Source organism: Schistocerca piceifrons, chromosome X, assembly GCF_021461385.2.
Source record: "Schistocerca piceifrons isolate TAMUIC-IGC-003096 chromosome X, iqSchPice1.1, whole genome shotgun sequence".
In the NCBI taxonomy this organism is placed as follows: Eukaryota; Metazoa; Arthropoda; class Insecta; order Orthoptera; family Acrididae; genus Schistocerca; species Schistocerca piceifrons.
This window is the reverse complement of record NC_060149.1, coordinates 270998829-271023561: the sequence shown is the minus strand read 5'-3', so window position 1 is coordinate 271023561 and position 24733 is coordinate 270998829. Positions and strand designations below refer to the sequence as shown.

The 24733-nt window shown below is 37.0% G+C and overlaps 1 protein-coding gene across 1 annotated transcript in view; it reads left to right on the top strand.

Annotated features, from left to right (window-relative positions):
- The window catches only part of LOC124721293 (ecdysone-induced protein 74EF-like), a 99223-nt gene extending 91885 nt beyond the window's left edge, over positions 1-7338 (top strand). Inside the window, exons 5-7 of the mRNA XM_047246201.1 lie at positions 2774-3028; positions 3597-3789; positions 4032-7338. Coding sequence (XP_047102157.1) covers positions 2774-3028; positions 3597-3789; positions 4032-4140 — 557 coding nt within the window. The 3' untranslated portion in view covers positions 4141-7338. The remainder of the gene's footprint in view (positions 1-2773; positions 3029-3596; positions 3790-4031) is intronic.
- Positions 7339-24733: the final 17395 nt, after the last annotated feature.

Genomic DNA, 24733 nt, shown 5'->3' with positions numbered 1-24733 from the left:
TGTTCCCTAAGGATTTCAGTGCATCAGTAAGCAGATTTTACTCAGTACTAGTTTGTGAAAACGTTTGCTTCGCATTAAAGTTTAGCTTTCACCGTGAAGAATTAACCACCTGCGTTTTGTTTGATTACAGTGCTTTCTAAGTAATTGGTGCTTGAGCAGGAAGTTACACCTGTGCCTTTTTAAGAACTCTTCGACGTGTCGTTTGACCAAGACTTGGAAGATTCCCTTTGTTTATCGTATTAAGATTTAAATAAAATTCAGTATATTCCAAGCCTCAGAGCATTTGCAAAAATGGATGAAATCACCGAATGAATTACCGGTAGCTGTACTGTCGATGTAGAGACGATTCCCCCACATTTACAACGATCTAATTCTCTTGTGCCTTTAAGGTAGCCTAATTTACTCGTGTTCAGTAGTTTAAAAGACCATGCAAATGCACTATATCGGACAACTGCACATCTCAGTCAGGTAAGCGTGCGAAGGAAACTGTTAGAAAGTTAGAGAACGCGGAGCTGGCTGGTAACCTACTTGGGGCCCAGTGAAACTCTAATACGCGTTGCCTTGAGCTCGATCTTCTTCGCTGCCGTGCTGACCAGGAAGTCACACTTTCTTCACCTTCTCCTGGCCACGGCACTCTCTTTGGGACTTTAACCGACGCATAATTGGATGGCTTTGACAAATAATTAAATGGAAAAGTAAAGGGATATATAATTAGAGTATTTGCATACCTGTGGAGCATCATATAGCGAAACTTTTTTTTTATACTGCAACTTTCAAGCAGATGAAGCTGTAGGCGGCCCTGAAAGAAAAAGAAAAAACATCTTTAACAATGGAAATCGCACGGGATAAATATATATTTGTGGTGACATAGATTAATACTTTTCTCCTACTGTAACATTCCATTCACGGTAAAGTTTCGGAAACAATTTTTATTGTTGCAGTGATTCTTTTGGTGAGTGACACATTACATGCACTTAACTGCAAGATTTTTGTTTTACGCCGACTCAGCGAGGAGGTTAGTCGGAAGAATATAGTAATTATCTGGTAACAGAGATACATGTAAGTGACTAGAAAAAGTGTCTATTTTTCTTTCAATTTTTTCGTAGGAACTGCGTAACATATGCAAGCTAATTTGCTGAAATTAAAGAGCAATAATTATATAATATTAATTTCATTTTCACATTTTCCCTGTACTCGATATAAATACCGTAGGAGTACTTTCAGCTGAGTGGAGCGCTGTGGGAAGTTTTATTGCCGTCTCTTTTAACTGCATGTGAAGCGTATTTGAGAGGGCCGAGGATCAAACTGAAGCAGGATGTACACCAGGCGGGACCTCTAGTGGCGGCCCACTGCACTAGACGGAGCTACTGACCGTATTCAAGGTCGAATCTTATCGACCGTCTGTAGTGTGGTCAGGATTGCTCGTCTGCGCGCCGTGTGCAAGAGTCGCCTACTTGCGGCATTCGCCTGCTGTGTTTCAGACGTTGCGGGAGCCACTAAGGATGTAATTAAAGCAAACGTCGAAAGCAACAGTTGTCCAGAAAAGAGCTGTTTGCGCCTTTTACATTGTTAGCCCACAACTGACGAGAAACCATAGGGGTGTAAAAATATCGCTTATAAAAAAAGTATGAAAACAAACTCAATTTTTTTCTCTTTTTACGGCAAAAGCTGATAGCTAAACTATTTGTTGATTTGAGCTATGCGTTCTTATTACTTTTATTTCTTTTGAGACTTAGTAATTTTTTTGTCCAAAAGGAGGAAATACATACGGAAATGTTTCATTGAGACTTGAAGATTTTTAAGATTCTAGGGTCAAGAGTTAAATGTGATGTACAAAGATTAACGCAAGTTCCAATATGTTAGGAACGATGAGTAAAAACAAAATCATTTGTCTTTGCCAACATTTCTCAGTAAAATATTGGCGTTTTCGATTAAGCAGATGAATACGGTGCATTAACAAGTGTGCCAGTTCCGATCACACAATACAAAAACAGAAATTAGAAAATAAGACATAACCAGCTCATAAGAAATGTGACTACAATGCGTAATTATGACTTAACGACGATTCTGATTAGTGTTCAAATGTCAACTAGTTGAATACCTAGCTATTTTTTCTTAATTGCCAGTGTAGTAGGAAACAGGCCCAACACACACACATTTTCGAATACAAGGCCCAAGGTATATATACATTTAAATATGAGTTTTTGATTTCACTTGGAACACACTGCTGGGAATAATTGAACTTCCGAAGAAGGAGTTCCCAGTCATCAAATGAGCATTTACATCCTTCAGTTCTGTGCAAAATATCACCCTGCTACCACCGTACAGCACACCCACATCCCATGGCAGGTTCATAATACCCTACCCATTGTTAGTCTCCAGCTTGCAGAAAATAATAATAAACATGGTTTCCCATTTTGTAAGTGCAAAATTTTATACTTGTTTGTACAAAACAGAAAATAACAGCAACCCTAAATTTCTGTTTCTGCAAAAAGAGAAAACCAGTTTGTTAATCATAACTCCATGTAACATTTGTTCCAGTGGCATGTAAAAGTGAATCATATGAAAACTGTGTAACTATGTCTGCTGAAACATTGAATTTACGAGAAATACTTTTTAAATACATCTGAAAAACTGTGATAATAATTTCTGAGGCATAATTTGTAAACCTTTTAGTTGTCATCAGCTCTAGTCACTTTACACTTACAAGTGATACATATAATACAATGTACTAATACCAAATTAATAACAACATGGTCTTTCTTCTCCACAGCGGACGGATACGCTGGCTATTTACCTGGCCCTTCGCCAGCCTACCACTCGCACCCACAGTTCGCCACCCCACCTCTGCCATCAGCATCGACTGTGGGAGTGACATCAGCTATTCCTACTTCAGTCATACAGGCTGCGTCCTCATCAGTGAGTGATGATGTCTATATGTTGGAGCTCAGTTTTCAAGGTCGAGGGAAGAAACGGCCCAAGAAACTTCGCACTGAGCCAGGAAGTGTCAAAAGGAAGAGCCGTGAAGGTGAGAACAATTTCTAAATGAGAGAGAGAGAGAGTGTGTTTGAGTAAGCATTAGGTATAAACATTTGATGACTCTCATCATAGAAGTTAAGATATACCAACAGGTGTAGTGAATACATTTCTGAAATGAAATCAGAATATGTAAAGAATCATCACCAAAATTTATCATTCTGCACAAACACATGATTTAAGTGGCTATAGCAGTAAAAGGAAACACAGAAATCATCCCTGATTTTCTTGTATGACTAATTTTGTTGTTTCTCTTGGTTCATTTACATGATGTTTCAATTTTTGTTTCATTCATTGTCCACTGATTTGTAAATCTCACTTTATTAATGTTTCAGTATATGTATTAATGTATTTTACATTTAACAGAAAAGCTGTGTACTGACAAATGGTTTTATTTAGATATAATGAAGAAGAAAGTCATTTATGTCCTATCACCTACAAAGAAATCTATGCAGATATATTTATACTGAAGCACTTCTCACATTCAAGTCTTGATAAACCAACTAAACAACAAATGCATTTACTGAAAGTAACATTTTCTGTATTTGGTTTTCTTGCAGGCTCCACTACGTACCTGTGGGAGTTCTTGCTCAAGTTGCTCCAAGATCGAGATTACTGCCCGCGCTACATTAAGTGGACGAACAGGGAAAAGGGTGTGTTTAAGTTAGTTGACTCCAAGGCTGTATCTCGCCTGTGGGGGCTACACAAGAACAAGCCTGATATGAACTACGAAACAATGGGGCGAGCCTTGAGGTTAGTTATTCAGAAAATTGAAATATTTATAATAAAACTTCAGCTTCCAAAAAGTAATGTAACTTAAATTACTGTAGCAGAATGCCTGTACTAATTATTAGCAAAATAAATTAAGTAGAGGAAAATGTGTTACATAGATTACTAAAAGCCAACATTTAAAGGTTTGTAAATTAGTTTTACATATGTTATCCAGTATAATACAGAAATATTAACCGTCACCAATGCATATTTTTATCTTACAGGTATTATTACCAGAGGGGCATCCTGGCAAAAGTTGATGGCCAGCGACTCGTGTACCAGTTTGTTGATGTTCCCAAGGACATAGTGGAGATTGACTGTACGGGAGCGTGACCAGTTGGACTGTATATACAGAGTAACTTAATGTGATTCGGAATTATTTTTCTGCTGGACATCTTCTGTGATGATATGCAGGATAGCTACAAATATTTTCAGTGAATGAAAAGTGAGGAATTGTTTGTAATTATTTTTGAAAAGATCTCAGGAACAGTGCTGGTGGTGTAAAGTACCCTATTTTTATAAGTGTTTGGTGCAGGGAGTCACCTTTGGTTAGGACAGTAATGCTGTCACCCAAGAAGAGGTCCAATTGTACTCCAAGATTAATTTATGAAGCTCTTTGTTCAGCATCTCTGAGAGATATGTTACCTTCACTCCATACTCTGCAGTGAAGTGAAATATGGCATGCAATGGCATACTCATGAAACTCTTTAAGAACTGTAAAATATAAAGATACGTTAAACAACATCTTATTATGTTCATAATCACACAAATAACAATTCACATGAACCTTCATTTGTGATTTTTAAATAAATGTTAATGACAGACTGAAGCATAACTATGTGCATGTATTTTGAATAGATTTTAAAAAATCTAAAAAGAAAGTCTGCTGTCTGTGTGTGTGCAACCTCTGCTTATTGTGTGCAACAGACTAAGTACTGCTGTGTAAAATATTTATTTGTATAGTCTCAGCAGCTGTGGGGCTTATGTGTAAACTGTCATGATTTTGAAACTCATCTGTGTGCTGTACATATAAATGTATATCTTCACGATTCAATTGCACAGTGGTTCTGCAGGCAACCAGTATACAATGACAAGTATTATTGTGTAATATGCAGCCTTTCAGGACATGACTATAATATTAGAGCTTTTGTACTTAAATTTCTTCTTCATTTTTTGAGAGCACTCGTTCCATGCTGCATAATATCAGTTTCCTCAGACTAGATGACTTTCACATATTTGAAATAATATTTAAAAATTGATGTCATAATCATTTCTAATTTATTCCTTCATACTGAAAATAAATGTGGAACAATATTAAATGTGTCTGTGTTTCATCTGTGTTAAATGCATAGTATAATGAATGGTAATAAATACATCTTTTTAATTCATGTGCTGTCTGAAATATTTAAAAACTCTGTCTTTATAGTAATTTGATGTCTTTTTCTGAAACTACATGTTCGGTGTTGTATCAAAAGATTGTGTGATGTGAAGAATGTATCAATTAGATGTGTATTTAACAGTTTACAGTAGTACTGTTATACAAATATTTTAAAACTTGTTCAACACATGTTTTGGCTGTTTAAGGTTTTTGGACAGTACGTTTCAGTGTTACATCAGTTTGAAATTGCTTAAAGGGTCTGAGGGGAAATGGCAGAGCTGATTGCTATTGCTGTACAGTTTGATACTCATAAGTGCAGCTGTCTCCTGGTGTGGAGAAAGTCTTCTGAGAGAAATGAGTTAACTCAGTGTTTGATTCTCCACTGATTAACACAGTCTCATAGAACATATTTAATTTCAGCTAGATTTGGTATGTGTCATAAGCTTTATTGCCAAGACATGGAATGTCAGTACGTGCCCCGTAACTTTTTGTTCCTTTAACATTTTCCATAATTTGCAATATGATCTATTTAAGAAAACTGACGTATTTTCTTTGTTGTTGTTCTTTGTTTTCCTTTTTTAACATATATGCCAATATGATGGTTCAAACACATCATACATCATAATTAATACCCGGTGTTTTGTAGAATTAAGTCTCACTGTGTATGTTTCTTACTGAAATTTTAAAAGATGCAAGGAGTGGATAAAAGTCTTCACAGGAAAAATTATTTTGCATAGTTCCTTTTAGCAAGCACATGTATACTGTTACATGTGAAAATATTCAGGACATTTCTAGTTTTGAATACAAATATCACTAATATTCTAAATGAAAAAGATCAAAATGGAAACTACAAACCGGAATAAAGATGGATAAAAAGAGAGTCAGTAATCATTATTGTATTAACGGAAATCTTACACAGTCTACAAGGTAACCAAAGCTGAGTTGAGAAAGCAGTGAGAGTCATCTTAAGTTACACACAATCTTGTTTAAGGGGAAGCAAAATACAGAATGTGAAAACAAAATTACATGTCTCTTCTTTAAATTACTTGTGTTGTATAGGGCTAGGGGTTCTGAACCACTAGTTTTGGCTCTCTCTTGTCAACCAAACTACTTTTCACATCTTAGCTTCAAAAGAGATTTTTTGCTTTGCCAAGTTCAGAAATATGTGGTAACAGTCCTCCCCTCTCTGTTTCTCCCATCTGATAGAAAATTTCCCCACTAAACTATGTCTTCTTTTATCCATTTTTGTAAATGGTTTGTAGTTCCGGTAAATACTCTGCTGTGTCAGAGGGTGTGCAATGAAACTGATCATTGTTAGATTGTGAATACAGCAGTGATAAAATATTTGCTCAGTATCCTGTACGTCCACTCCTTTATTGCCAGTGGCAAGTGACTGACTGCGATACTAGTGTAATGTTAATAGGCCAGAGCAGTTTCTTTTCTAAATTGCACTGTTGCAGTTTTTTGATTTTATATTTTTCATGGAATTCAGAATCTCCGTGGGATCTAAATTTGCGTCCATTGAAATTGTGATGTTTTGGAAATGAAACTTCATTCTAACTTCCAACATTATCTCTCTCATATATTGATAATGAATTAAAATGCATATTTTATTTGGACTGTCCAAGAGCTAATAATTTCACTCACTACCCAGCGCACTTGGGAATATATAAAAAGTCAGTGTTACAAAATAGCAAATTGTTTCTCAGCTCTTCTTGTCATACACTGTATATGATATCCTTACAATGTTCCTGTATTCTTAATTCTTATTTTGTAAGGATTTGAAGACAGAGACATTGTAGCAAATTTTCTAAAGATCTGAAAATTCCCATAAGTGAAGCTGTTGTGGTATGGGCATTTTTTTTCTCTCCAGCACATAAAGAAAAGATTAGATATCCTGAAAGAATATCTGATATACTACTGCATGATGAGAGACGTAATATGTACAAAGGATTATCATAATTAATAAATGTTTGGTGATATTTTCTTATACATTTGTGCATTGTAAATAAAGTTACAGATTTGCAACAAATGCATCTTTATGTGAAATGTAGAATGTATTCTATAATATATAAATATATATATATAAATATATATATGTATGTTGTACTCAAGTTACGGAGTTTAAATGGAGACTTTTACATAAAGTGAAATAAATGTTTTACCAGACAATGTTTCAATGTTTCAAATGCGTGCAAAAACATAAGTTCACTTGTATAAACATAATGTTCAAGGATGTTACAGTACAAACATTAACAGTGTAAAGAAGAAATTCATGTTGGGCATTGTCTGAACTATACTGCAAATGAGTATTAAATGAGAAAATACATATTTCACAATCCCAATTTAAATGTGGGCACACAAACTCTCAATTCATTTTTCTATCCAATGGCACTATATTACTTTCATTTCATCAGATGCCAGATATATTTCCTACATATTTTAGGTCAGCTAAAAAATGGCTTCAAAAGCCCATTGTCTACCAGATGCAGTGCTTTGTGTAGCTTGAGCATTATTTTCCGTATGGGATTTCTTTTTCTTGTAGATCATTATCTCTAAATGTTACCAGAATGTCGCATATGTTGCTATGACTGCACACAAAAACACACACACTTTTTTCTTGCTGCAATGATCATCATTGGAGATGAAATCACATTAGTACTGGACTTCAAATTTCAGCTGTGAAGATAACTGAAATACTCATATTCCAATTTAGAGAACTTTCACAATGATATGAGGCACTTGTCAAGTTACTGAGATACTATGAGGTGCCAAGATGCTGTAGCTGCTGGGGAAAGACCTTTAGCTGTGATATAAACCTTTACTGAGATTTAAAAGACCACATTAAAGAAATAGAATTCAGACATATATCACAAAGATAACTTATTTTTTCACATGACAAACACTAAACAAAATTATTATTCTGTTTATGCAGTTACATATACGACACAACAAATAATGATTGAATGCAGACTGACATACCACAGCTGTTATGGTTCTGGCAGGATATCAGCTTAAGTTTTTAATATGATCACCCTGACTGTGGAACATAAATGTATTTACCTGATGACATAATTAGCTATATATGCTGTGACTCGAAGTGACTGGGGTTGGTCCTTAACCATTATCCAAGGTATATTCAAATACACATTGATGTCTTTCTTCAGTTCCAGTGTGAATTCACCATGGGAAAATTGCTATCCATAGGTATACCTTTTCTTAATTTAACATCCACATCCTCCTGCTAGATCTGCAACAGTCTAGAGTTATGGGATGACATCATAATACAATTATTTTTTATTTGATAAAAATTAACAACCCATGGTGAGTTTGGTTTAGGAAAAAGACTGTTTTCATTCTTGGAAACATTTACAATAAGTGCATAATGTTGAGTAATTCCACTTAATATGTGTCAAAAATTAAACAAATATAGTATGGAAGGTTCTGGTGGAGCTTAAAAATTTAGTGGTAACAGTAACATCTCAATGAAAAGTAGAGGTGATGAGTTGTTGATAGGCACATAAACAAGATTTCAAAATTATTCCTAGACAGGTGTGCTGCATTAAAGAAAGTTGTTGACTTATTGGTATCTGTGTGGTCATCCAGAAGAAATCATTTGTGAATTGTTTTGCTATCAAGAAATTAATAGCTTCTCTGTGCATAGTTTTCTTGTATAGTGATTTACATGGATAAGAATTCACTTACAAAAGAATGTTTTCACTAGGACATCAACTAGGCTTTCCTTACATGAACACTGTACTTACAGAGAAAGTAAGAGTTACACTTGTGAGTTCTTGGAATTAAGGAGGGCGAGGCAATAGTTGGAATACAAATTAAACTATTTTGAAAATTGGTGAATTGCTACATAGACATGGTACATTGTCTATCAATAGGAACTCAACTTTGAAAGCAATTTTTAAGGTTTATACCATCCATTTCTCACATGAACATAGAAAGAGATTAAAATAGAGCATCATATATACTGCTCAAAAAAATTAGGGTAACATGATCTTTCAAAAATTACATGCACAACAAAATGTCATTACTTCCTTGATTGTTTACATAAAAGAACTGAGATACCCAAAAGGTGTCAAAAACAAAGTGGACTTAAAGAGCTTCAATGACATGTGTGCCCCCTGTGAGCAGTTATCACTGCCTGACATCTACATGGCATGCTCTGTATGAGACAACGGAGGTCACCCTGTGGTATCTGTTCCCATTATTCAGTGAGAGCCTATGAGAGTTCTTGGACAATGTGTGGTGGAACAGGATCACCACAAATATATTTGACAAGCATGACCCACATGTGCACAATTGGGTTTAGGTTGGGACTCTGCACCAGCCATTCGAGTACTTCAGTGTTCATGCTTCATAAGAGATCTCTGCTGATGCCCATCACATGGGCCCTGGCATTAGAAGGAATATAGTACCACCATTGTATGCAGCAGCCACCACATGGTCTAACAAGATCTGTTTGATGCAGTGTTTGGTGGTAAGGTGACAAGAACCATATGGCTGTCAACACTGAAGCCTCCCCACAACATCACAGAACCTTGGATTGCTGTAGATTTCCTGGACAACATTCTTGCAATACCACTCACCAGGGGTATCCACATATTAACAGGACATCTGGATCATAAGGTCATTTACTGTAACCTGTTTATTACAGTCTCCTCAGACACAGCTGCTCCAGTGGCCCTTTGGAGATCATCTTGCAGTGCTCTGGCAGTAGCTTTATGCTGCCACAATGCAGAGTTAGCCAGATATTGTTCTTCACCTTGAGATGAATGTGTCAGCAACCCTGTATAACTCACCTTGTGTATTAACCTGTTTTCCTGAAATGTGTGCACAAACTATGGATGACACTTGGAGAGGCAACATGAGTGAAAGTCCATCCATTTTGGATTAAACAGACCGCCCGTATAACTTGCATTGCATTAAGATCTCACGTTGCGTGTACCTGGTTGAATACAAGATCCGCAAATGACAAGTGCCATCTGTGTACCGCACTAGATAACACTGGGACACTGGTACTCATTTCCTTCTGAGAGGTCACCTAACATTGTAATACATGACATAGCCAATAGAGGGTGAACGATTTTAATTGTTGCCTACACCCAAAAGAAAGATCTCAAGCCATGCAATAAGACCACAGGTACCACCTGCTTCAAAATAGGTTTAACGTACTGAATGTTGATACATGTGTTGCTCTAATTCTTCTGAATAGAGTACTTGTAATATGTTCTGTTTCTCACAACTGCCTGTTTAGAATTGTAGAAGACATATAGCATCACTTCACTGCTAAAGCCATGGACTTACCAAGTTTTAGAAGTTAGAGAGAGAGGGAGAGAGAGAGTCTGTCAACTTTATATCCTTTTATTATTCTCAGTTGAATCCTGTTTTGGAAAGTAGTGTGCAGTCACAACATAGTGATTGGACCCACTAATGTTACAGGCAGTAATAGACCGTATGCCAAATGCATTTCATGTTTTCTATGGTTTCATCTGTATCTGTACTCTGGAAGCCTCTCCACATTCTGTGGGAGGGGTTATATTTTGTACAATAATCATTTCCCCACCTTGCAGATGGTGTGCGTGAAGAGAGATTGTAAATCAGAAGAAGTAATATGTTTCTAATCTTGAATTACTATAATTTTTGGAGTAAAGCACTTTGTAGTGTACAACATCATACTTGTGGCATTTCCCATTGGAAGTTTCACAAAATACTTTAGTTAAATATCAAGATGGTTGATTCTGAAGCCACAGCTGATTGCCTACAATATCGTTATGCAGTCAGATTTGCTTACAGCCTTTAATCAATATGATATGACAGGGTATGAAACCCAGAACTTCTTCTTATCAAATGGACCCAGCCCTGGTGTAGAGAAGAAACTGAAAAAGTTTAAAAGAAATAAATTGCCAGGTCCAGATGGAATACCAACTGGTTTACAGAGAGTTGTGGTATTGATCCCTTACTTAGCTTGCATTTATTATGAATCTCTCACCCAGCACAAAGTCCCAAGCAACAGGAAATAAAGTACAAGTGACTCCTGTATGTAAGAAAGGTAAAAGAATGGACCTACACAGTTACATGCTGATATCCTTAATATCAGTGTGCTGCAGAATTCTTGAACACATTCAGATTTTGAATGCAATAAATTTACTTGAGACAGAAAAGCATCTGTACATAAATCAGCAAGCATTTCGAAAGCATTACTCTTGCAAAACTCAGCTTCTCACATGGTATCCTGCAGACCATGGATGAAGAGCAACAGGCAGATTCCATATTCCTAGATTTACAGAAAGCATTTGATGCAGTGCCCCACTGCAGACTACTGACGAAGGTCTGAGCATACAGATTAGGTTCTCAGACATGTGTGTGCCTTGAAGACTTCTTAAGTAATAGAACCCAGTATACTGTCTTCAACAATGAATGTTCTTCAGAAACAAGGGGATTGTTAGTGGCGCCCCAGGGAAATATGATTTGACCCCTATTCTCTATACACATAAATGATCTCACAGACAAGGTGATCAGCAATTTATTGCTGTTTGCTGATGATGCTGTGAGTGTAGGGAAAGGTACCATCATTGAGTGATTGTAAGAGGATACAGACTAACTTAGACAGAATTTCTAACTGGTGAGGTGAATGGTAGCTTGCTCTAAATGTAGAAAAAGGTAAGTTAATGCAGATGAGTAGGCAAATCAATCACATAATGTTTGAATACAGCATTATTAGTGTGCTGTTTAATGCAGTCATGCCAGTTAAATATCTAAGTGTAATGTTACAAAGTGATATGAAATGGAATGAGCACATTAGGACTGTAGTAGGGAAGACAAGCAGTTGATTTCATTTTATTGGGAGAATTTTGGGAAATTGTAGCTCATCTGTGAAGGAGACAGCATATAGAACACTAGAACAATCAATTCTTCAGTACCGTTTGAGTGTTTGGCATCCCCACCAGGTCGGATTAAGGGAAGACATCAAAGCAATTCAGAGATGTGCTGTTAGATTTGTGACTAATAGTTTCAGTCAGCTGACAAGTGTTACAGAGGTACTTAATGAACTCAAATGGGAATTCCTGGAGGGAAGGCAGCCTTCTTTTTGTGGACACTATACAAGAAATTTAGAGAACTGGCATTTGAGGCCAACTGCAGAATGATTCTACTGCCAACAATGTACATTTCACATAAGGACCACAAAGATAGGATGAGAAGAATTAGGATCTACACAGTCTTATTGAAAGTCATTTTCCCTCACTCTGTTAGTGTGGAACTGGAAAGGCAAGAGCTAGTAGTTTTATGTAGTACTCTCCACCATACATCATACAGTGGCTTGTGGAGTGTGTATGTAAATATATGTAGCAGATGTAGATAACAAGTTACAGGGTTGTAACATTTTCAGCAGATTACAATCTGTTAACAGATTTGTTGACTATACAGTTCTTGGGATTGTAGCCACATCACATTGTGTAAATCCCACAACATTTCATCAAGGTAATTTCATGACATCTTCAAGTTGTTAATATTGGTGACTGCTGGTAAGTAGCTGTTTCTACTCCAAAAGCCTCCATACACTATGTAGCAGAGGGTACATGGTGCACAATAATCATTTTTCCCACTGTCTGTTCCATCTGCAGATGGTACAAGGCAAGACAGAATTTCTGTATTTTTTTTTTTTTTTTTTTTTTCATTGTTGCTATTATGTAAGAATAAAGTCGGAGGAAGTAACACTGCAGGGTTTATGTAACAGGGTTGGTATTAGATCTGAGAACGATGCTGCTTGCCAGTTTTATCTTGCCTTGGTTTTGAAGTCTTATGGGTTAAAGACTTCCAAATTAAACACTTTTCTCAAAGTACAACAAAACTGTTTTTTCCTTGTGCTTATGAGTATTTGGTAATGAATTGTTTTTCATTTTTCATATGTAAAAAATGTGAATGTTACCACAAGTCAGAATTGCTAGTATGTGACCTATAAGATACAGGGTAAAATCAGGTACTGAAGTGACTGTTTATTTATCTTCTTTAGAACAACTGTAGATCCATTCATTATCCACATTCTCCAGTTAGTATATCAGAATCTTAGACAGAGACCAATAAGCATCAGTTGTAAATCCCATAAGTTTAAACTCTTCAAGACTCAACTTTCCTCTAGAGGTGTATTTTGGTTTAGCTCTATGAAGTACACCATAATATAAATGGTTGTAAAGACTTATCTGTTATAGGTCCCTTGCATCACCTCGCTTAATGAGAATTAAAATCAGAAGGCACAAATATCAAAATGCTCTGTGAGGAAACTGACAGAACAGTGAGCTGCCAAGAGATGGGAAATTAAGATTTGGGTGCTATTTTCATGATTTTATGTGTTTACATTGTAATAAAAATTGTCTCAGTGCCTATTATTTTTAGGAGCATCTTGTAGCTCAACCCAGTCTAGACAATGTGATTACAAGCACATTTCAGAAACAATCAAAGAAAACAACAAAGTTGATTAATGACAGAATAGAACACTCAAAAAAAAAAGTTTAAGAGCTGTTGACTGGGGGTGAAGTTTACAATTAAAGTAATGTTGGTATGAAATGTAAAGTATAACTGTATTAGGTAGTGCTCAATTCTGAAAACAATTTACCCCAGAAAATAATTGAAGCTGTATAAGGAAATCACCAAAGAAAACTTGATTCATTACAGGCAACAGAATGTTTTCTGAAAGAGGAAGTTTAAGGAAGATGGAATGAGAATTTATACTGTACTATTGTAAACAGTATTGCAGTATATTAATAGAATTTACAAGAAAAAATCAGTGTTGTGCTCAGCACATTTAAAGCTGACCATCTAGAAGAGGCTGTTCCAACATTGCACGGGTGCTGGGGAGTGCACATCAGCTCGTTTGTGGGCAGGTGCAGATAACATAGGCTATCCACCAGGTAGCTCTACTGTACACAATCTGTACATGTGCATACCACTTGGCCACAGCTACCTGCAAGTGTGAGACCAGGGCAGTATGGTCCCATATTTGACATCCCAGCAGCCCCAACTTTTTACCCATCACTGCCTAAGGGTGTCCAAATGGCACTCAAATTGGAACAGATTAATGTTGACTATTACATAGAATTGATGCACAATGTTGTGGAAAGAGGGACTCTGAAGTAACCATACTAGATTACACTATTTAACCCACTATACTATGTTACACACACACCCAGATAGCTGTTTGTGTTAAGGCATCACTGCCAGGACAGGGAGGTGCAGCAACTCTGGATCAAATCCACCCAGCACACTAAGAATGAGAGTTGGTGTGTTGGCCAGCCTGGATATGATTTTTAGGTGGTTTCCCACATCCTCTAGCTGAATACGAGGCTGGTACTCAAGTCCCACCTCAGTTACACCAACATATAGAAAACTTTTTCCCACTTTCACATGAACAACACTACACACTCACAGTTGGGGTACACATTTTCTGCCATGAAGGTAACAGGGTGGCAGCAGGAAGGGCATCTGTCCACCCCTTAAAAACTAAATATGCCAAATCCATTCATAACCATGTTGGCCCTGCATCCATATGGGACAAAGACACAAAAAAAGAAGACACTACACTGTTAATCAGCACTAATTAATCAGAATGGAACCATTATAAATAATGGTAATTGTATGGTAGATGTTTTTAATCTTTAAATGTGGGAGAGAATACTGTTCAATGTACTTCAGAAGAAACAGTAAAACAGAGCACTCTACAAGCAATGCATAGAACAATCAATGAAATTAAAATTTCTACATCTACATCTCCAACAGAATTGAGGAAGGACATAGAGCATGTCAAAAGTAAAATGAGTTAGTTAGGTAGTTAGTGTCATGTTCCATTGATCATTTGTAGAATAAATTATAATGATGTGGAATAAGTCATTTTATTTTCAAATCACAAATTATTTTGCAAATATGCTGATCATTTACAAGCATTTGTTTTATTTAAAAAAAGACACACAGATGTGAGTGAGTAAATCCTATCACCACATTTTATACATTGCAGTAATAGAAATTCTTCTACTTAATAGAAGGAGTTGTAAAGGAGAGGCTGAGTGAAGTGACACAGTGGTTCACACACTGGACTCGCATTTGGGAGGATGATGGTTAAAACCTGTGTCTGGCCATCCATATTTATGTTTTCTGTGATTTTCCCAAATCACTCCAGGCAAATGCCAGGATGGTTCCCTTGAAAGGGTAATAATAATAATAATAATAATAATAATTTTATTGTCATTCGGCCATTACAGCAATAGACAACGTCATATACATACTAAAATACAGTTAATAGTTTGAAAGAAACAACAGGTTTCTTGTTAACATTATAGTATTATATTACAGTTGATAAATTCTCTTATGTCATAGAATGGGTGGAGGACTAGCCAGTCATGAATTGTTTGTTTGAATAATTGTTCAGGTAATTCTTGAACAGATTGAGGAAGTTTATTAAATAATTTGTAAACTTCCTCAATCAGTTTCCTTCCCCATCCTTGATGAAATACAATCTTGTACTTCATCTCTAATGACATCATTGTTGACAGGACATTAAATACAATATTACTTTCTTCCTTCACTTGTCAGTTCAATTTCAAATTTTACTTCACTGTCTGCCAGACATTTTACATCACTAGGTAAATGATCAAAAATTTTAGTTGCAATATTGTCAGCATTGTGGACCTCTTTTGTACTAACGTAGACTAATGAATATCATTTTTTCTTCTGATATTATAATTACATACATCATTGTTTCTTTTAACTGCAGTGTATTATTTATAACAAACTTCATCAGGGAACAAATATACTGTGAACCAGTGGTCAAAATGCCCAATTCCTTGTACATATGTTTACAAGATGATCATAAGTGGGCACCACATATTATTCTCGCAGCTTGTTTTTGAGCAACAAAGACTTTCTTTCTCAAATATTAGTTAGCCCAGAACGTTGTGCTATGTTCCATTACTGAATGAAAATATGATGTAACTTTACTGGTTTTTCTGTCCCCAAGATTTTTAATTATCCTAAGTGCAATTGTGGCTGAAGTGAGTTGATGTGGGAGTTACAAAATGTGCTTTTTCCAGTTTCAATTCTCATCAATATGTACACTTAAGAATTTTGAAGTTTTGACCCTATTTATTATTTCCTCACCATATGTTACACATATCACTGATCTAGACCAGTTTGGTATGAGACTATTTGCAAAATCATCAGTGATACATTTATGAACATTGTTTGCAGTTTCTTCTGTTGTGGTCTGTATGCTTGGAATGATCACAATACTAGTGTCATCCACAAAAAGAAGTAATTCTGCTTGTTGTATATTAGATGGAAGATCATTTAGATGTATAATGAACAACAGTGATCTTAGGGTTGAGTCTTTGGGATCCCCTTATGTGATTTCTACCCAGGCAGAATAATCTCCCCTACTACATTTTTTGAATTGCTAAATACAACTTTCTGCATTCTTTTGGTCAGATATGATACTACCCATTGGGTGCCTATATCACCAGTCCCATAAAACCTCAGATATCTAGGCAAATCTTGTGATTGGTACAGTCAAATGCTTTACTTAGGCCACACAAAATACCGGGCAGCACTGTGTTTTGTTATTTAATGCTTTTAACAATTGGTGAGTGAATCCATAAATCACACTCCCAAAAGGGAATGGTTCAGTCCAACATGTTAAAACCTACTCTGAAATTTTTCACACAGCAAGATCACACACAAAAGAAATCCACTGTCAAAATTTTAGTTGCAAAGGTGCACTGAAGTATCAAAAAAAATTAAATTTACTCAGTTTTGTCACACAAAGAACCACTGATAACAGTAGTTTGTACAGCTCTTTCTGCCTAGCAAGCAATCTGACAAATAAGCAGACACAGCCATGCCAGGACAACAAATCAGCACATAACATTAAGTCCCAAGTGCACATACATGAATTTTTAGCACTTAAACCATATAAAAATGTCTCCGATTGGTAATTTTTTGAATAACCTGCAGGGCATAATGCCAGCTATTCTGTTGCAGATGTAATTACCATACAAGTGATTGGCAGAGAAAAAGAAGTCAAGGCAGTTTATTATGTTACATTACAGATGACTTCCATCAGTCGAGACTTTAATTTATTGACGTGAAATATTTTATAAACATTACTGTAGCAGAGCTCTTGTGATAATGTTTCAATAATTCATGTTTTACTATCAATAAAGCAGTCCCTTCTTTATTAGCTGTAGTCATCTAAAATGCAAGGTGTTTACTGGATTATGAAAACAAACATTTTCCTTGCACAGGGTGTGCCAGATAAAACAAAAATTAATGAATTCAGGTGCTTCACAATAATTACCACTTTTATTTAGACAGAAGAGTGATGGAGTAAGACATGGTCATGGCCATTGTTCTGCATATTGTGCTGTGTACCAGGCACACCAAATTCATGAACCTGATGATGCAAACTGACAATTCACAAAAACTGAAGTTTAACAGTGCTGTTACACTGATAAACCTGAAACGACAAAGAGCTATCAGAAAATATATTGTCCAACAGTTCTCTGAAAACTGCTTTACACTGTCAAAAATGTCTTTATTTAGGGCCTGAATCACACTATTAGTTCTAGGTGGAATCAAAATTATAAATGTGTTTTCATACTCCTCCTAAAGAAATAGGTAATGTTTTGTCCGAGCCAGGAACAATGAATTATTTTCTGCAGCTGGTAAGAAGAGGTTAATGATGCAGTACTGAAAATTATTCTCTCCCATTATTCAAAATTCTGTTATGTTGATTACAATGTCTCTGTAACTAAACAGTAATCTGTTACATTCTTGGACCTGATTTGCAATGAGGTTCCTGAAGACAGATCTAAAGCTGCAGAAACAGTAATCCACTGATACTTATCGGTGTTGTATATGAATGTGTCATACAATTCATCAACTGCACATGTGACTCTGTCTTTTTTTGCTCAAAATGATAAAGTGCAGTTTGCATGCAGTTCTTGCATGAAACATGACAGATTGGTTTTATGCACAGCATTTTAGAGAATAGCAAGAAGCTACAAATTTGTCTATAGTACAACCTATTAGCAACGTCTCCTTTCCATGTTTACTTGAAATAAACTTCATAATTGTACAACTTCCTTTTCCATATAATTATCAGAATTTGTTTAACTGTGTTGATCGAAGAATCCAGGAAATCAATAGTGTTCATCTCAATCGCAGCTCAGAGGGCATAGTCTCGTAGATTGATAACCAAGCATTGACTCTCACAAACAGTTCTAAATCTTTTGAGTAGTTATTATTTCACACTTCTGACACATATTTCATGCTGCGTGAAAATATTTTTTCCATTTATGCAATTTATACTCAGATTTTACAAAATATAATTGGTTTGGTACATGGATAACTATAAGTGTTTTCTCCCTCCTTTGTTTAACCAAAAGCTTTGCAGCCTTTTCCTCATCATTGAAAACTATTATCCTCCATGTTTTCTTTGAGCTAGGAAGGATTTTTATTTTTGTTGTTGTTGTTGTTGTTGTTGTTGTAGTCTTCAGTGTAGAGACTGGTTTGATGCAGCTCTCCATGCTACTCTATCCTGTGCAAGCTTCACCATCTCCCAGTACCTACTGCAACCTACATCCTTCTGAATCTGCTTAGTCTATTCATCTCTTGGTCTCCCTCTACAATTTTTACTCTCCACACTGCCCTCCAATACTAAATTGGTGATCCCTTGATGCCTCAGAACATGTCCTAACAACCGATCCCTTCTTCTAGTCAAATTGTGCCACAAATTTCTCTTCTCCCCAATTCTATTCAATACCTCCTCATTAGTTATGTGATCTACCCATCTAATCTTGAGCATTCTTCTGTAGCACCACATTTCGAAAGCTTCTATTCTCTTCTTGTCCAAACTATTTATCGTCCATGTTTCAATTCCATACGTGGCTACACTCCATACAAATACTTTCAGAAATGACTTGCTGACACTTAAATCTATACTCGATGTTAACAAATTTCTCGTCTTCAGAAACATTTTCCTTACCATTGCTGTCTACATTTTATATCCTCTCTACTTTGACCATCATCAGTTATTTTGCTCCCCAAATAGCAAAACTCCTTTACTACTTTAAGTATCTCATTTCCTAATCTAATTCCCGATTTAATTCGACTACATTCCATTATCCTTGTTTTGCTTTTGTTGATGTTCATCTTATATCCTCCTTTCAAGACACTGTCCATCCCATTCAACTGCTCTTCCAGGTCCTTTGCTGTCTCTGACAGAATTACAATGTCATCGGCAAACTTCAAAGTTTTTATTTCTCCTCCATGGATTTTAATTCCTACTCTAAATTTTTCTTTTGTTTCCTTTACCGCTTGCTCAATATACAAATTGAATAACATCAGTGATAGGCTACAACCCTGTCTCACTCCCTTCCCAACCACTGCTTCCCTTTCATGCCCCTCGACTCTTATAACTGCCATCTGGTTTCTGTACAAATTGTAAATAGCCTTTCACTCCCTGTATTTTACCCCTGCCACCTTCAGAATTTGAAAGAGAGTAATCCAGTCAACATTGTCAAAAGCTTTCTCTAAGTCTACAAATGCTAGAAACATAGGTTTGCCTTTCCTCAATCTATCTTGTAAGATAAGTCGTAGGGTCAGTATTGCCTCATGTGTTCCAACATTTCTACAGAATCCAACTTGATCTTCCCCAAGGTCAGTATCTACCAGTTTTTCCATTCACCTGTAAAGAATTCATGTTAATATTTTGCAGCCGTGACTTTTTAAACTGAGAGTTAGGTAATTTTCACATCTGTCAACACCTGCTTTCTTTGGGATTGGAATTATTATATTCTTCTTGATGTCTGAGAGTATTTTGCCTGTCTCATACATCTTTCTCACCAGATGGTAGAGTTTTGTCAGGTCTGGCTCTCCCAAGGCTATCAGCAGTTCTAATGGAATGTTGTCTACTCCCGGGGCCTTGTTTCGACTTAGGTCTTTCAGTGCTCTGTCAAACTCTTCACGTACTAACGTATCTCCCATTTCATGTTCATCTACATTCTCTTCCATTTCCATAATATTGTCCTCAGGTACATCACCCTTGTATAGACCCTCTACATACTCCTTCCACCTTTCTGCTTTCCCTTCTTTGCTTAGAACTGGATTTCCATCTGAGCTCTTGATATTCATACAAGTGGTTCTCTTTTCTCCAAAGGTCTCTTTAATTTTCCTGTAGGCAGTATCTATCTTACCTCTAGTGATATATGCCTTTACATCCTTACATTTGTCCTCTAGCCATCCCTGCCTAGCCCTTTTGCACTTCCTGTCAATCTCATTTTTGAGACGTTTGTATTCCTTTTTGTCTGCTTCATTTACTGCATTTTTATATTTCCTCCTTTCATCAATTCAATCTTCTGTTACCCAAGGATTTCTACTAGTCCTCATCTTTTTACCTACTTGATCCTCTGCTGCCTTCACTATTTTATCTCTCAAAGCTACCCATTCTTCCTCTGCTGTATTTCTTGCCCCCATTGTTGTCAGTCATTCCCTAATGCTCTCTCTGAAACTCTCTACAACCTCTGGTTTTGTCAGTTTATCCAGGTCCCATATCCTTAAATTCCCACTTTTTTGCAGTTTCTTCAGTTTTAATCTGCAGTTCATGACCATAGATTGTGGCCAGAGTCCACATCTGCCCCTGGAAATGTCTTACAATTAAAAACCTGGTTTCTAAATCTCTGTCTTACTATTATATAATCTATCTGGAACCTTCTAGTATCTCCAGGCCTCTTCCATGATTCTTTCATGATTCTTGAACCAAGTGTTAGCTAAGATTAAGTTATGCACTGCATAAAATTCTACCAGGCGAGTTCCTCTTTTATTCCTCACCCCCATTCCTTATTCACCTACTATGTTTCCTTCTCTTCCTTTTCCTTCTACCAAATTCCAGTCACCCATGACTATTAAATTTTCATTCCCTTCACTATCTAAATAATTTCTTTGATCTCATCATACATTTAATCAATCTCTTCATCATCTGGAGAGCTATTTGGCATATAAACTTGTACTACTGTGGTAGGCGTGGGCTTCGTATCTATCTTGGCTACAATAATGTGTTCACTATGCTGTTTGTAGTAGCTTACCTGCATTCCTATTTTTTTATTCATTATTAAGCCTACTCCTGCATTACCCCTATTTGATTTTGTATTCATAACCTTGTATTCACCTGACCAAGAGTCTTGTTCCTCTTGCTGCCAAACTTCACTAATTCCCACTATATCCAAATTTAACCCATCCATTTCCCTTTTTAAATTTTCTAACCTACCTTGCCGATTAAGAAATCTGACATTCCACACTCCGATCCACAGAATGCCAGTTTTCTTTCTCCTGATAACAACGTCCTCCTGGGTAGTCGCCCCCCCCCCCCCACCCCCCGGATATCCCAATGGGGTGCTTTAGGAGCTAAAAGCACGTCAACTCTTCCTGTCTCTAGTTTGTGTGTTTATTTTTGTATTTTTTTGTATAGAAACCATTTATTTTGTTATACTTCCCTTAAAACAACTTCCTGTTATCATTTGTTTGTTTAGGTTTACTTATCGTACTAATTATAAATTTTTGTCTCACTTTCATTTTATTTCTCAATTTATTATCACATCACTGCTTTTACTCATTATTAGAACCATTATTAGTACACTTCATTTTTATTCCAATTTTCTTGCTTTAAGTCTTGTTGCACACAGATTACTCTAGCTCTGTTTAGCACGTTTCTTTTCCTGCCACCAGTTGGTTGTTTAAACCATTGCAGTATCTGATGGCCTTAGTCACAAAACCCCCCTTCTTTCTGTAGATGCCTCCCTCTTTCACTTCCATGAACCCACATTCCCCTGACTCAGAGCATTTCTCTATGCATTGTTCTCCTGCCTTCACTGGCGCTACAGTCTGGAACTGCGCGACCACTACGGTCGCAGGTTTGAATCCTGCCTCGGGCATGGATGTGTGTGATGTCCTTAGGTTAGTTAGGTTTAAGTAGTTCTAAGTTCTAGGGGACTGATGACCTCAGATGTTAAGTTCCATAGTGCTCAGAGCCTTCACTGGCACAGAGGTGCTAAAGTCCAGCAGCTGCTTCCTTGCAAGCTTTGCACATGAACGAACTAAGCTCCATATTGCATACACAAATGTCCCATCTCTGCCGGCTCATCTCAAAGAGTTCTGCCATGTATTTCAAAACACAGACACCCATATAATAATTATGCTTGAGACCTGGCTCAAACCAACTATTCCTGTAAGTTTTGTAAATCTAAATGGCTAGATCTTTCTACGACACAACAGATGTAATTGATGAGAGGGTTGAGTGGGGGCATACATACAGTGTAATTTATCACCTACTGTGCTACATGCATCCAAGATAATGAAGATAAACAAGTGGAATGTATGTTCATAGAGATAAAATCCCTTAGCAGAAAGTGTCTTGATTTGTGTCATCTACAAACCTCCTGAAGTAGCTAGGTTTCCCTCCTTTGAAACTGCTCTGTTAGGTGTCTAATTTATATACTATTATATAGTTACAGCTAGTGACACAACATAAATTTTCTACACAATAGTCTTTCTAGTGTGCAATTTAAGTACACTTATTTCTTCAAATGTGTCACTATCAGCTTTCTCCCATCCATCATATGAATTGTACTCATGCTCTTGTAGATATAGTTACAACAAAATCCCCAGAGTAGTTTGTACCTCTCAAATACCTGCACCTGGCATTTCTGCCCATGACAAAACTTTTATGAAGTACTCACTAGAATTTCCCAGAAAGAGACTGTAATTGATTATATACTGAGACTTCAGATGCATTAATTTATCTGAATTTGCAACTGAGGTGCAAGAAATAGTTTAGAGGACGTCTTCTATTCCCTTCTCAGACATAAACAAATAACTTCATGGATCTACTAACAAACTTACTCAACTGTATGACAAATATGCTCCCCTAAAAATGGGAAAATAAGAAGTAAATCTCAGAGATTTTGTACGTCAGGCATACAAACTGTGACTCACACCTGAAAATTATACACTATGTGATCAAAAGTATCCAGACACCTGGCTAAAAATGACTTAAAAGTTGGTGGTACCTTCCATTGGTAATGCTGGAATTCAATATGGTGTTGGCCCACCCTTAGCCTTTATGGCAGCTTCCACTCTCGCAGGCATACTTTCAGTCAGATGCTGGAAGGTTTCTTGGGGAATGGCAGCCCATTCTTCAAGGAGTGCTGCACTGTGGAGAGGTATTAATGTTAGTCAGTGAGGTCTTGCACAAAGTTGGCATTCCAAATCATCCCGAGGGTGTTCTGTGGGATTCAGGTCAGGATTCTGTGCAGGTCAGTCCATTACAGGGATGTTGTTGTCATGTAACCACTCTGCCACAGGCCGTGCATTATGAACAAATGCTCGATCGTGTTGAAAGATGCAATTGCCATCCCCGAATTGCTCTTTAACAGTGGGAAGCAAGAAGGTGCTTAAAAATCAACATAGGTCTGTGTTGTGATAGTGCCATGCAAAACAACAAGTGGTGCAAGCCCCCTCCATGAAAAACACGACCACAACATAAAACCACCGCCTCCAAATGTTACTGTTGGTACTACACACGCTGGCAGATGGCGTTCACTGGGCATTCGCCATACCCACACCCTGCCAACAGATCGCTACATTGTGTACCATGATTTGTCACTCCACACAACGTTTTTCCACTGTTCAATCATCCAACATTTATGCTCCTTACACCAAACAAGGCATTGTTTGGCATTTACCAGTGTGATGTGTGGCTTATGAGCAGCCGCTCGACCATGAAATCCAAGTTTTCTCACCTCCCACCTAACTATCTTAGTACTTGCAGTGGATCCAGATGCAGTTTTGAATTTCTGTGTGATGGTCTGGATAGATGTCTGCCTCTTGCACTTTACGATCCTCATCAACTGTTGCTGGTCTCTGTCAGTCAACAGATGAGGTCGGCCTGTACGCTTTTTTGCTGTATACACGTCCCTTCGCATTTCCACTTCACTATCACATTGGAACCAGTGGACCTAGGGATGTTTAGGAGTGTGGAAATCTCACACACAGATCTATGACACAACTGACACCCAATCACCTGACCACGATCAAAGTCCATGAGTTCCACTAAGTGACCCATTCCGCTCTCTCCTGATGTCTAATGACTACTGAGGTTGCCGATAAGGAGTACCTGGCAGTAGGAGGCAGCACAATGCACCTAATATGAAAAACATATGTTTTTAGGGGTGTCTGGATACTTTTGATCACATAGTTTATCAACATAAGCAGGGAAGACTGCAGCGAGGACAATATATCATCATATCATGATGCTACTAAACACTACTGATATTCAGAGACCTGTGTAAGTATATTAGCATTCAAGACAATTTGTTACTCTCAAGAACTCTACTTTCTCTTTATATGGTGCAGCATCACAGAAAAATCTGCAGGACTTCAAAGTTATGTATACGATATCAATTATTAAGTGTAGATAGGGTAAATAAACTTATT